Below are 14,527 nucleotides of genomic sequence, written 5' to 3' on the forward strand. Positions count from 1 at the left end.
GTGCACAATTAATAATCAGAGGAGGTTTGTAAACGTTTACCTACCTACCCACCTATAACCCTAACCCTAACCCTACCTACCTACCCACCTATCACCCACCCACCTACCTACCTACCTACATATCACCCACCTATCTACCTACCCACCTATCTATCTACCTACCTACCTACTGTACCTACCTACCTACATATCACCCACCTACCTACCTACCTACCTACCTACTTACCTACCTACCTACTTACCTACCTACCTACATATCACCCACCTACCTACCTACCTACGGTATCCATCCATCCATCCATCCATCCATCCATCCATCCATCCATCCATCCATCCATCCATCCATCCATCCATCCATGGTATCTGAAGCTATCTTCCTTCCCTCCAGTAACATTGAGTGGTACAGGTCAGACTGCATGTTTCCTTAGTGTTTCCCGAGCAGGCGTGCTCCATCCAGTGCCCAGTGCCAGCTAACCTTCCCTTCCTCTCAGACCTCAACAGAACAGGATATTCCAGCTATGTAGACGAAAGGTTGGGGGGAGGAAAGGTTCAACGCCTCTCCTACTTCTGAAAACTAACAGTGCTGTTCAATATTTTCCAAACGTTTTGTGCGTTGCTATCAAGGCGAGACAAACAGGATGAACACAGTACAACTGATTCATGCGTGAGGTGTGCAGAGGAAGAACACGCTGGGCCGGCAGGTGGTAATGTGTCACAAAAACTGTTAGAAGACCGACAGGCAACTGATAGCATCTAGTTCATCATCTAAAGGGGAAAAAAACAGGAACGTTTTGCATAACGACTTATTTTTGGCGTGGCTGTGCCAAAGTGCTGTGTGCTCATATAATAATAATAATGACAGTTGACTTTCTGAACACATGTTCTTTTGCCTGGAGTGATGTTCTGTATGATCTTTTATCGCTCGAGGAGCTGGATGTGCTAAGTGGCTCCGTGATGAAAGAGGAAATTCACAAAGGTTGTAGTAAGCAAGTTGTTGTTGCACAGGGTATTATTAATCTGCCTACAGATGATAGCCACTTTAAAAGAACATTCAGTATCTACACTGTACTGCTGCTGTTACACTAGATATCACTCTGCTGACTTTGACTTCATTTGTCTATTTTTCTTTTTACAAATGACTAAATGTCCCTCTACTCCACTGAAAATATCCTTACAGTATATTTACTTAAAGGTCCAGTGTGTAGGATCTGGCGGTATGTAGCGGAGAGGTGAGGAGATTGCAACCAACTGAAGCCTCTCCCATGTGCCAAGCATGTTGGAGAGCTACGATGGCGCGAATGTCCCTCTCTAGAGCCAGTTGGAGCAGAGCCAGTGCATAAAGTGTGTGTCTATGAGGGAAGTGAGTGGTGAAGCAAGAGAGAGAGAGTGACGGCGACGAGAGCGAGTAACGTTATCGACTCCGGCCCAAGCAGGCAAAGTTAACAGTGTTCGGTTTGTTCGTTCTGGGCTACTGTAGAGACATGACGGTGCAACATGGCGGACTCCATAAACGGCTTATTATAAGGTAATGAAAACACAACGATTCTTATTATCAGGTGATTATACACTAAAGAAAAACATACTTCATAATATTATATTCCATTTCAGCCAATAGATCCCCTGAATTGTTACACACTGGTCCTTTAAAGAGGACCTAATATGCTTATTTTTAGGTGTATAATTGAAAAGCCCAGTCTTTTCTGATTGGTCAGTTGGCCCACTGTTGTGATTGGCCAACCAGCCCAAACTCAGCTCCAGCTCTGCTCTGACTAGCTTTGTTTGAGGGCATGTAAAACTAGCCGCAAGGCAGGTATTACGCAAATGTGTCACTTGTTGACGTCACAACGTTACAGAAGAAAAGGTGGGACTTCATCAAGGCGTTTCAGGCAGTTGAGGAGCAGTGATTCTGTGGGGGAGGGTAACTCCCTTTGGCATGGACTTTGGGCTTCTTTACTTTGCAGATCTTTTACATGCACAAACAAACTATATAATACACTAAAGGAAAGGGAAAAAGCACAAATAGGGCCTCTTTAAATGTTGTTGAAATATGTATCTGATACATTGAAATAACAGCTGTTTTTTCAATGTATCACTTTTTATGAGCAACTCCAAATGATGGAGGTCCTGGTTTATAACCTTAAATTATATATATTGATAAATAAGCTAAAGACTAGCTGGCAGAATGTGACTCCTGAGAAACAACTTTCACAAACACACAGTCACTTGAGCAACTATTAATATTTAAATATTCATAATAGCCGCTTTAAAGAGGGTGTTGGAAGAAGGCGGACAAATGATCCAACCTGTGCTCATCGAGCTAATGAGAGTGTGAGTACAGGATCCTGTTATCAACAGCAGCACGCGTTGGCAGTTCAAGAAGTCTATACCCTGAGTGCTGAAGAATAGCCTCCAAAGAGAAAGCAGAATTCTTGTGTTGTGACAGGAGGGAAAATCAGAGGATAATTCAAACACACACACATACAGTACATCCTCTGTGGGCCGGTGAAATGTGCAGCAAAAATCACAGGCTGTCAAGCTGTGTTTACTGTGTTGTCTCTACCTGGAGGAGGACTATCTTCTCTTGGTCCACCCCGCCTCTCATCCTCCCTCCTTCACAAATACATCACTTTTCTGTTTTTCCCCTCAAGTACAAGACAACTAGAACTGGTCTCGACTGGCTGATAATGCTGCAAAAAAAAGCTCCGTCTGTCTCTGGAATATAAACTGTGAATTAATGTCAATCAACGAGCAATCTGCCAGGACGGAGATTTATTTTTTCATTCATTTTGTCAGAAGGCATAGTCTCATTAGTGGTATATCTGACTCCAGCTGGACAGTGATCCACAGAGGAGGCCCTCCCATACAGGCACATACTGTATTACAGGCACAGCTTTGAATTGTCAGACTAAAAACACATGTTGGTGTGTGTGAGAGAATAGGGGGGTGGGGGGTAGTGTTTCCTTGTGTGTGGGCACACAGAGACTCTAATGTGTTAACACTGAACTGTGAGGACAGCGCTGGACTTTTGACCTCTGAGATGTGGTATTTACACAGCGCAGAGATGATGGGGTGATAAAGAGGTGCTGCCCTGTCTCCTTGGAGCAACTGTGGACACGAGGGAGTAAAAGACAATAATTTCATTTCAACCTACAACAACCACTAGTGCGCTCAATAGAGATGTTCAGATAACATTTTGTCCTTCCCAATACCGATTCTGATACCTGAACTTGCAGTATCGGCCAATACCGAGTACATACAGTTATGATTATGATTATTATGATTATTATTATTATTATTATTATAACAGCTGTTTACTGCTGACCATGTATGGATGTGATATGATGTACTTTTGTAGCTTCTAACTGAATCTCCTGCTTCCCTGCTTGTACTTTCAAATATAAATATACTTTCAGCTGTAGAGGAGTCGTGTAAAGTTGCTGCTGATGAAAACCATCATTTCCTATTTTGCTGCTTCATAATAAAAGCTTTGAAATAAAAATACAACTTTTATTGTGAAGAATATAGGAAATGAAAAGTGTTATGTGTGATATCACAGCCATGGTTAAACGCATCCTCAAGCATGTAGCTCTGTTGTAATGGAGACGTAAATCCCTGCCGCGCTGGGCCGACGCTCCGAGTCATGTATGGAAAAACACCTACGAGACACGGGAACTTGGCTTGTGTCTTGTCACCGTCACTCCGTCACACACGCTTCTTCACTCTCTTGACCACAAACACCGACACTCGCTAACGTTAAGCACACAAACTACGCACTTAGTTATTCCTTAAAGGAGTTTGCTACTTGTATATCACATTTTAGTTTAAAAAACATCTTAAAAATACTTAATTCCCTGATGCTTTGGCCTGGCGGGGAGTCACGTCAGGCCTGGCGGAAACCCTGGTATCGGATCGGTGCATAGACTGGCGTACTCGCCGGCAACCAATCCCGAATTTTGGGCAGATCGGACGCATTTCAGATACCGGTATCGGTATCGAAACAACTCTAGCAGGCAACAGTCACTTAACTTTCTGCTAACATTGAGCCGCTATCTGAGGTCGACATCACAGCAGCCTGGATTTAGACCAGAATTTAGTATCAACACTTCATAATGGAACAAGTCCAAAACGTTTGTGAATCGTAGTCACCCAATGAAGAGTGTAAAGTTCAGATATTGGGATCATCGAGCAGCATCGCAGCTGATTTGAGCTGGATTTTCTCCACAAACACAAGGATTCTATATTCGACCCTGTTCAAGCGATATCCAGAGAGAAGGGCTCTGCTTCATGTTTAGTTTGGCACACGCATGCCTTTGTCTGCAGTGTGTTATGGGAAGGCAGAGGATGAGGAGGAGGAGGAGGAGGAAGAGGAGGAGGAGGAGGAGGAGGAGGAGGAGGAGGAGGAGGAGGAGGAGGAGAGTGGAGTGCAGAAGGAGGAAGTTTGTGTTTGTGCAGAGGGCGACACAGCAGCAACATTCCTGCGACTGCTGACTGAGATCCTACCAACTTCAATAACATCCACTAGCAGACATATGAAACACACACCCTGTGCAGGCTCTGTGTCAGTTGATAACGTTATGACATATGACAGCTCTTTGAGATATTTTCCCCCTGAAAATACAGGTTGCAGAAGGCGAACAGAGGATGACAGGCCCACTTTATTGGCAAAGTTATGTGCATCACTTCTGCATGATTGAGATGTGATCTTATGGACTGGTCCTCAAGGGCAATGGATGCATTTCTTCAAATCTGTTTGTGCATTATTTGTTCTCATTCCTCGTGTTTTTTATCGGATATTGTGGTTGTATTATATCCAGACCCTGAAATTCCAAACAAAATATGAGCTGGACTGCTTCAAATATTTGTGTAAAGCTCTGGGGAAACACAAAGATAACAATGCCTAAACAAACAGTATCATTACAGAACTATTCATCTTTTTAACCTTAACTGTGTGCATATATAAGTGCATGTGAAAATATCTATGCTTTAGGGAAAGGGGGGACAAATTGATGCAGCATCGTGATATTTTGCGTGACAATATTGAATCGATACGCAGACGTCAAGTATTGATTATATAAACTAGTAAACTTTTAACCAGCGGATCAGGCCGCTGCTCTGTCTTTCAGAGGTTGTAGCAGGCTCCGTCTTAAAGCTAGAGTGAAGATACTGGTATCATTAGGGCTGTCACAATAACCGCAATATTACAAAAATTGACAAGCCAACCACAGGGGATGACAAGCAACAAGCAAAACGCTGTTCGCAGTTTTTCTTTTTTGAATTCTTTACAATGCGAGTGCCACATATTTACACTATGCTACTAACACCAGCAGCACGACGAGGCGCTATTCTGCGCTTCCCTTCATCCAGAGCAAGTACTCTACATTGAGCAACATTTTTACTCCGTATCATAGCAACCAGACACCACCAAAGAGCCTCCGCTGAAAAAAACACTGCGCCTCATCGTCCTTCTGTGTTCTACATTTAACAATAAACAAGTATTGAATTACTTTTAAACCTGTTATCCGTGTCATTAAAAACACAACATAATAATAGGCTAACAATAAAGATTATTTATATAGCACTAAAATCAGGATGGAGGAATCAATATTAGCTTGTTGGGAAGAACGCTAAATAACGCTCCAATGTTAGACAAAAGTCCCTTGACCTCTAAACTTAAGACATGTGAATGAAAACCCTGAGGTGAAAACTATCTTATTAGATAAAACAGATGTTGACAAACTGCTTAATTTGCAGTTGTAAAAAGGTAATATATTCCAATATATCTTATCGCAATACTCATATCGCAGTAGTATCATGATAATAACGCTGGTGATTCCCACCCCTACCATGCTTACATGCACATACTGTCTGCTGTCTGTCGACAGGCTGTTTTCAGGCTGAGGGATGGCAGTGATCTTCTATAGTTCTACAGCTATTTCCCCAAAATGGTTCCCTGGCTCTGCCTTGTAGTCTGAGTTGATATCTATGGATTAAGGGGGGATTAGCCTGCACCTGTCCCCCTGTTATTGGACTCTTTTGGGTGCTCAGAAGCACCGCGTCATCTGGCCCATCTCCATGATTCACCAGGCTGAGGGGAGAGGAGGGTAGACAAGGACACAGACTCCAGAGATGAGACTAAGATCAGAACGTAATCCCGGGTTAAACATTGAGATGATGAGGAGAGCTCTGGCGGGCTCACTTCACTGCTTGATTGCTATATCGACTGTCCCTGCCCTCTGTCTCATGCCTCTGCTTCCCATTATATGGTTCTCCATTGATTACATTTTCACTTATCATCCTGGAATATATCCTGACAAAGTAGATAAGAAATACTTTTACTCAGTTTTATCTTTAATTTCTACAGTTTTATCTCATATATTCTCCTGCCCCTTGGCCTGATTGCATATGCTGCAAATGAAGGCAAAATGATCAAAGAATGAGGTTGCCTATGCTGATTAGTGAAGCCTTTGTTTTACTAAAACATGACCTTAATCTCAGAGAGGATGTTCGGGCGCAAACTGCAAAAACAGATCAAAGGGCTAATCTGTTTTAAAGAAAACAGGAAAAGTGATTCCATTGGCCATGAAGTTAAGGTCTGAACTCGGCACTACTTGGCTCTAAATCTCTCTTTTTCCCTCCATCATGTTTTATATTTAAAGTAGATTAGACACAAATCATTCACACAGACTTGTTTCTGGTGTGACAAATGTGACTTAGGCATCGGGAACTGAGTCATTCTGATTGTCTGTTGTTCTGGCCGTGATTCCCATCGGACAGACTTATTTATTTCTGTCCTCGCTTCCCATCAGCACACACTCCAAACGAAACTCTGGCTACATCATCAGCAGCCTGACAGAAGCTAAGCATGACGCAGTAGCACAGATCAAAAGTGTTTCTTGGTAATGACCCATTGAGAATATGATTATGTGCAATAACTGTCAGCGGTAATGCATTATTGAGTTGTTATTGAGTAGTTCAAACACTTTCTTGCAAGTTGCTGCCTGTAACTCTTGCTTTACTGTTCCTGTGTGATATTTCATGGTTTCACGCGGTTGTTACTTTGCTTCTGTTACTGCGTGCTGTGTTGTGTGTGGTTGGCGTTGGTATATATACACAAACATTTAGACTCATCCTCCCTACTGTAGCTGCTCGCCTCATCCTCCCACAGAAATATTAAGCAGCAAAGTATTGTGCTTTTAAAGGAATAGTTAGGACGTTCTGGGAAATATGCTTGGAAACATTCTTTAATAAAGTTAAATGAGTATATCAATGTCTGTCATATCCAATCCATATCCATGTCCTATCATACCTGTCTAACGTTCAGCTTAGCTCAGCATTAAGACTGGAGGCATCTAGCCTGGCTCTGTCTGAAGGTAACAAAATGTGACTACCAGCATCTCTAAAGCTCACTAATTAACACGTATCTCCTTTATTCATTTATTTATTTCATTGTGACGTTGCCAAGCAACTAGCGCAGATACCTGAAAGCCACGGCTCCCGGCAATTAAAGCTAGGGTTGGCAATTGTATTCAAAAAGTCAGTGAATGGAATGCTCTGACAATAAAAAGGAAGATATCTGTTATGTGTGGCTGGTGTAGGCCTGTAATAAGCCCGTCCAATCATTTCATTTGGCCCAAAGGAAATGATTGGACGGCCTACCCGCCTGCCTGCGCGCTCTCTGCCCGTGCACTCATTGCACATCACAGAGTCTTCAACAACGTCCTAGCTTGACAGAATTGAGTACTAACCAGGGCCGTCAAAGTTAACGTGATAACGCGTTCACGCAAATTTATTTTAATGCCACTAATTTCTTTAACGCATTAACACAACTTGTGATTTTTGGACTGTAGCGGCTCAGTTTTAAAGCTAAAGTGAAGATACTGGCATGAATCCATTGGAGGTTAAATAACACTCCAAACTGTCATGGACATGTTCAAAGGGGTCCCTTGACCTCTGACCTCCAGATATGTGAATGTAAATGGGTTCTATGGGTACCCACGAGTCTCCCCTTTACAGATATGCCCATATATATATATATACATATATATATACATAGATTTATTATTATAAAGCAGCATATTTGCCCACTCCCATGCTGATAAGAGTATAAAATAATTGACAAATCTCCCTTTAAGGTACATTTTGAACAGATAAAAAATGTGTTTTCAATGAATCACGAGTAACTATGGACATCCTGCGATAACGCGATTAAAATATTTATTCAACTGACAGCCGTAGTACTACAATACTACAACAATATCCATGTTTGTTGTTTATATTCATTATGATCATTTGGGGGGAGTGGCTTTGGAGGGAGGCCTGAAGGGACGGACTGACAGACTTGTCGACTTGGGGACGTTTTCTCTAGATTTAGGGACTTCTGGAGCTAGTGCTGCTAGTTACTGTCATTGAAAAAGTGTTAGCAACTTTGGGATTGTTTTTTCAGTTCGATCATTTTTAAATCTAGCGTACTCTTGCTAGTTTCTCAAGATTACCAACCCTAGCTTTAAATAGTCTGGCACATAACCCCCAGCTGGTGTTTAGGTGAGGTGTTGCCAGCTTTTCAGTGGAAATATGGGTGATCAACAACAGAGTAAGATCAACGGAAAGAAAAGAAGAACGGCACGTTATTTCTGCCAGGAACAACCAGTGGGTTTGGGTCATACACCTACACTAGGGGAGAATAATACACAACCCCTCTGGGCAGTCTATCTGATACCATGCAAAACAATCATTTGATGCCAAGCAATAACAGCTCAAATCAGCCCAACATGAGGCAAGAAACAGGAGACTAAATGTTAACTTTGATATAAACCATCCACTTTTCTCTCTCTGAGGAGACAGAACAGTTTACTAGAGCCAACTTTTCTATGGAAAGTCCTTTACAACTTACAGTGGTTATGTGTTATATATAAAGACTCTGCCAATGCAGATGAACAGATAGTGAATTCTATTGAGAAATAACGCAGCATTCCATTCACAGGACGATTCAGAACAAAGAGTCTGATTGCATCAAGAGTTTGGAAACATGTCAGCATAACAAGTCAGAACAGACAGTGCTCTCTCTCTCTGTCCATCTCTCTGCTACGCTCTTTGAGATAAGCAATAACTTTGTATGTAAATGTCACCAACCCCTGCGAAACAAGGAGAAACGGATCCAGAGTGATGTGAGGGAACTGATAGAAGTTTTCCATCTACAGATAATGAGGCGCTGATGCATGCTGAGAAAACAATAACACATGATCTCACTCAGCTGCCCCCTGATCCGTCCCAGTGACAGCGTATACACCGAGAGGGGCTACAGTCACTTCCTCAAGATAAACTCACATAGCTGTTCGTGGCTGTGGTGTGAACAAAAACACCCTTTTCATACTGTGCTGCTGGGCTTCTCAGATGACACACATTTCAGCAACATCACATCATCTATAGCTCCGGGCACATACAAGCATTTACTTGAGAGAAAAGTTTATTTTTCTCCTCAGAGGCCTTATTTCAATGAATTAGAGAAAACACACACATTGAGTGGTGGACAGTATGGCTAAAACCGTCAATCACAGTTTATGTAATTCTATATAAACATTAATATTGAAATAGTGATCAAATTTCTGGAAATTGGACATACCAGATGGAAATGTCTGTTTTTTTTGCTGATCCAGTGAATTAAATACCGAAATAAAAGTAATTGTTGCAAAAGATACCGCAAAAATAACTCTAGCCACAAAGCAGTCCTGCCCAATTTGAAACATCCGGTGCATTTTAATGCACTTAAAGCTTCAGTAGGCAACAAGTTTTTTGCATCATTGGGCAAAAATCCCATAATAACCTTTCAGCATATTGTAATTCAAGTGTTCTGAGAGAAAATTAGACCTCTGCGCCTGAAACATGCAGCCAGCTCACGCAGACCGCTCCCCGTCTCCCTCCACGCCGCTACCGGGAGAGAGCGAGGAGTCCAGTTAGTCTGCATTCACACCATGGATGCGTGCTCCCGCTGTAGAGGGCAGAGCTGGCAAGCTGACGCATGTCTGGAGAGTGAACCGGAGTAACGTTTAACATTTCTTTACTAATGAAAGTGTTAAAAATCACTTTCATATAACGTTTCTGGTCCTTAAATACAAGGTGCAAATCTTTAGTATCGATACAATCAATTTTTCCTTTTCAAATCAAATTTATATCGATATACGTCTCCCGTGAAGGACAACTTGCCGAGTATCTATCGATGTAGTTGGATCGTAGGAATATAAATCGATACATCCATGTAGTAGACGAATCGTTACACCCCTAACAGTGGCCGATGCAACAACGTGAATGTCCCTCTCTAGAGTCAGTGTTTGGTTTGTCTGTTCTGAGCTACTGTAGAAACATGGCAGCTGGCTCCGTGAAGAGGACCTGCTCCATATGCACATTCAAACGGCTCATTGTAAGGTAACAAAAACACATTCTTATTATCAGGTGATTATACACTAAAGAAAACATACTTATTCATATTATATTCCATTTCTGCCAATAGATCCCCTTAAATGCTACACACCAGACCTTTAACACAGCAAAACAAAAGCGGAATATCAGTCATTTGTTGCATTAAGTATTACTTTTATATGAAAAATATTAATACTGCCCATGATGCAAATCTAAAGACAGCAGCCCTAACATTCTTTGCAGCTTTAATTATTACTTGCTGTCTATTGATTACACTATTATAGAACTCCTCTACAGTCAGGAGATTAGATCAAATGACCATGTGGTCCAACGGACCCACATAAAGGTCTCTAGAATGCCCTGATGTACAATGACACACAGTTACAAGTTGAAGGACATACAAAGCACAACCACAACTTCTTTTAACTATTTCAACTAGTAAAACCAAAGCGTGTATTGCTCTTCAGAGTGGTCTATTTGCTTCATCTGGGAACAACCTCTCCTCACCCGGCCTGCGTGTCACTGCGGTAATGTGTGTAAAAGTTTCTGTGAGGGGAGCTTGCACTTAGCCACAAAGATCAAGGCAGAGTGTGTTGCATGTGTCTTTGTACATAAGCTCAAATGCGTGTGTGTGTGTGTGTGTGTGTGTGTGTGTGTGTGTGTGTGTGTGTGTGTGTGTGTGTGTGTGTTTTTTGCGAACTGAATGACAGAGGGGAGACTTCAAAGCAACTCTTTCATCAGATAGAGAAGCAAAGTAAAGACCTACAAATCAGGCACCTGGACACTCTTGTCTCACCCTCATGACCATATCTGTCTTTGTCTGTCTCTGACTATAGAGGACTAACTACCTACATAATGCAAGTTATCTAAAAAACAAACAAGGTTGAGTTTCGGTGATGTTTTCCTGCCTGAGCTATTTGTCTCTAGGTTTGCATCATCTCCACAGCAACCGAGCAACAGAGACGCAACAGTCTTCTACTGAATATCTCGGCTGGCAAGTTACAACAGTTCATTTGGAATAAAAATCAATAGGCAGACGATTTCAGAGATGCTTTCTTTTCTCTCAATCCAAGTCACATGAGCAAAGCCTTGGGGGCAGACTTATCACTATAACCTTGCAGTTCAAACACTGCCTCCAGCAGTGAGTACAGGAGTACTAAGAGGCAGAAAAAGCAGCAAAGTGAGGAAACAGAGTGCTTGAGGACATGGGCTAACAGAAAAGAAAAGTAGTTATTCAGTGCAGAAGACTAACTAACTGCCTTAAAGCGTTTTAAAGTTGTTGTTTTGTTTGCGTGGAAAAAGTATTGTCAGGCTGGGCGCCTGAACGGGGTGGAACTGTGATGCTGGTCTGTGAGCTGTTGCTGGTGCAGTTGGAGAGTAGCATCACCCTGTGAATAGTGACGCCAAACTGTCATCTCACTCTGTTTCTCATGAACACACACACATGTGCAAAAACACACTTGCAGTAGTGGAGTGTTGCCATGGCTTCAAGAAATAATGTTACTATAAATGTATATGAACAATAAAGCAGGAACTGCCTCTTCTCGTGTTGCTTGCACACAATGTGCAAAAGAGAAACATGTCCAAAGAGAAATACTTAATACCACCACAGATATGCACTGAGAATGAGAATCAGAAACACAGAGCTACAGTATGGGTCTCTTCTGAGCTTTATCAGTACAGCTACAGTATGTTGCAGGAGTCTTGTGGTGTACACGAGGCTCAAATGCTGCATGATGAACTTTTTTTAGCAGTAGTAGTAGTATTTATTACCCATGCTGGCAGACGGCCTGGAGCGGCTGCGGGACCGGCTTCGCTGACGCTGCAGTCGGGACTTGCCCAGGAATCTGTAGTAGTATGAGGGTCTCCCAGATCCCTTCCTAGTGACCCCGGCCATGTTGCTAGTTTCCACTCTGAACAACCACCAACAAGTCCTCTTCAATCTGGTATTAGCGCAGATAAACTCCAGGCGACGTTTTCACAGACTGCACCTCGGTTTATCACAAACTTCACTCTTGCAGACACTTGCAGCTACTTAGAGTCCTCATGGATTGAGATTAGATCCATCCCATCGTGAAACCACTTCCCATTGGAGAAGGAGAACATTAAACCATCAAACTCCCACAAAGTCCTCATGGAGTGTGTCGTGATCAGATCCACTCCATCGTGAAAGCACTTGGAGAGAGAGAAGATTACACCATCAAACATCCACCTCCTGTTCAACACTGCTCTCCTGTCCCACAAGCTCAGACTTTAAGCTCCACCTTTGAACACTCCCCCCTCAAAGTTTCCCACAGCGAGATCCCAGAGGCATGATGTCCGGAATACTGTGTGAGTGTGTATCCTGAATGACAGGAAAGCTGTTCCTGCTCCCAGTACTGCCAGAGTACACTAAAGGAATTGTATAGACAGTCAGAAAGCCAGTACCTCTGTTTCATGAAGCAGTAAAGTAAAGCAGTCTTTTTGTTATGTTCATCCAAAACCACTACCTTCAACTCCTGTGACTCTGTGTGAGTATGTGTTGTGTGAGTGTGTGTAACAGACACACAGAGAGAGAGAGTGCTTTGTGCTTGAGAACAACAGGAGAAAAGTTTGGGCTGCATAGAAAACATGCATAGATAAGAGCTTCAGTGGAATGGAGTTAACAAGACAACCAGCAGATAACACAATGTTTTACTTCCCTCCATCAACCACACTAATCACTTACAGACTCACAGATACCACAGCATCTGGTGCAGTAAACAAGTCTGACATCAAACCTCCCACTGCTAGTGACTCCTGATCCAGTCCCAGTCCCAATCATGTCCTGGTTTTACAACTTAACCCCTTTAATGTGCTTCCATGGCAGGCAGTGATGGCCTATCAGAAGCAGATGTAAATAAGCTGTTAAACAGCCAATCAGAGCGCACTCTGACGGAGAGGGTCAGGCAGAAGGACCATAGTCCACAACTGCACATAATGACACGCGTGCACTATTACAAGGATCCGTGTAAGTGTGTGCACATCAGGGCTATGTGATGTTAACATGTTCACAATTGTGATTTTGGCCTTTAAAATGAAATATTAAAACTAGGCCTGTTCTTGACCAAAACCATTCTTAATTCTTAGAGGCCTTCTTGATTTTAAGAAGTGTAAGACAACCTTTTCAGCAGTCTCACTCCTCTGAAATGTGTACAGAGGGCATTCAGTCAGCCACACACACATTTTCTATTTGTCCTTCAGCTCACAAAGTGACAGAAATCCACCCTAAAGCAAAGTAAAACCCAGCGGGAGACTTTGAGTCAATTTGTCGTCCGGTTTGTGAAAACTATGAACTATGGTTTTATGAATTAACTCAAATAAATTTGAACGCCACTAATTTCTTTAACGCATTGACGCAACCTACAATTTTTACCTCGTAGGGGGCTCAGTTTTAAACGGAGTGTGAAGATACTGGCACTATATGAAACTAAACTGGAAAAACAAAGTTCAGAAACTTGTGTTTGGTGGATTATTTCTCTGTTGTTACAATGCTAATGGTCATTGTATTTTACATCGTTGGAAAGCCTGTTTATTTACCTTTGCAATGATGTCCAACTTGTAAGGATCATGCATTTGTGGGATGAGCAGCACAGCTGATTATGTGGGTAGCGCCCAAGAAAAATTTGCCAAAATGCTCCGTCAATGGTAAACAGTGTATTCTCCTGTTGGTGTTGACTCTTGTTTTGAGTTGTTTGGTGGATTGGATGATTGAACTCTCTATCAGTAACAAGGAACAAACAAGACATATTGGCTATTTTACACTTTATTCATTTAATACACCGTCAGGAGCCTCAGTAGCGGTGGAAGATCCATATGCAGCCACAACAGCCTGGCACCTCCTCCTCATGCTGGTCACCAACCTGGTCACACGTTGCTGTGGGATGGCGTTCCATTCCTCAACCAGGATTCGTTGCAGGTCAGCCAGCGTGGTTGTGTTGGTCACTCTAACACGTACAGCACGCCCAACCTGATCCCACAAGTGTTGAATTGGGTTGAGGTCTGGACTCTTGGCAGGCCGTTCCATTCTCTCTACTCCCACATTGTGGAGGTAGTCTGTGATAACCCTGGCTCTGTGGGGGTGAGCGTTGTCATC

The 14,527-nt window shown here is 42.5% G+C and overlaps 1 protein-coding gene across 11 annotated transcripts in view; it reads right to left on the reverse strand.

The window, feature by feature from the left end:
- The window catches only part of dab2ipb (DAB2 interacting protein b), a 232,381-nt gene that overhangs the window by 131,560 nt on the left and 86,294 nt on the right, over positions 1 to 14,527 (reverse strand). For 2 of the 11 annotated variants that reach the window (XM_074616869.1, XM_074616868.1), the window contains exon 1: positions 12,187 to 12,903. The exons of the other annotated variants lie outside the window; for them this stretch is intronic. In XM_074616869.1, the coding sequence (XP_074472970.1) occupies positions 12,187 to 12,310 (124 nt within the window). In that variant the 5' untranslated portion in view covers positions 12,311 to 12,903. Of the gene's footprint in view, positions 1 to 12,186; positions 12,904 to 14,527 lie in introns of those variants that run through there. 11 annotated transcript variants of the gene reach the window in all.

Source organism: Sebastes fasciatus, chromosome 19, assembly GCF_043250625.1.
Source record: "Sebastes fasciatus isolate fSebFas1 chromosome 19, fSebFas1.pri, whole genome shotgun sequence".
Taxonomy (NCBI): Eukaryota; Metazoa; Chordata; class Actinopteri; order Perciformes; family Sebastidae; genus Sebastes; species Sebastes fasciatus.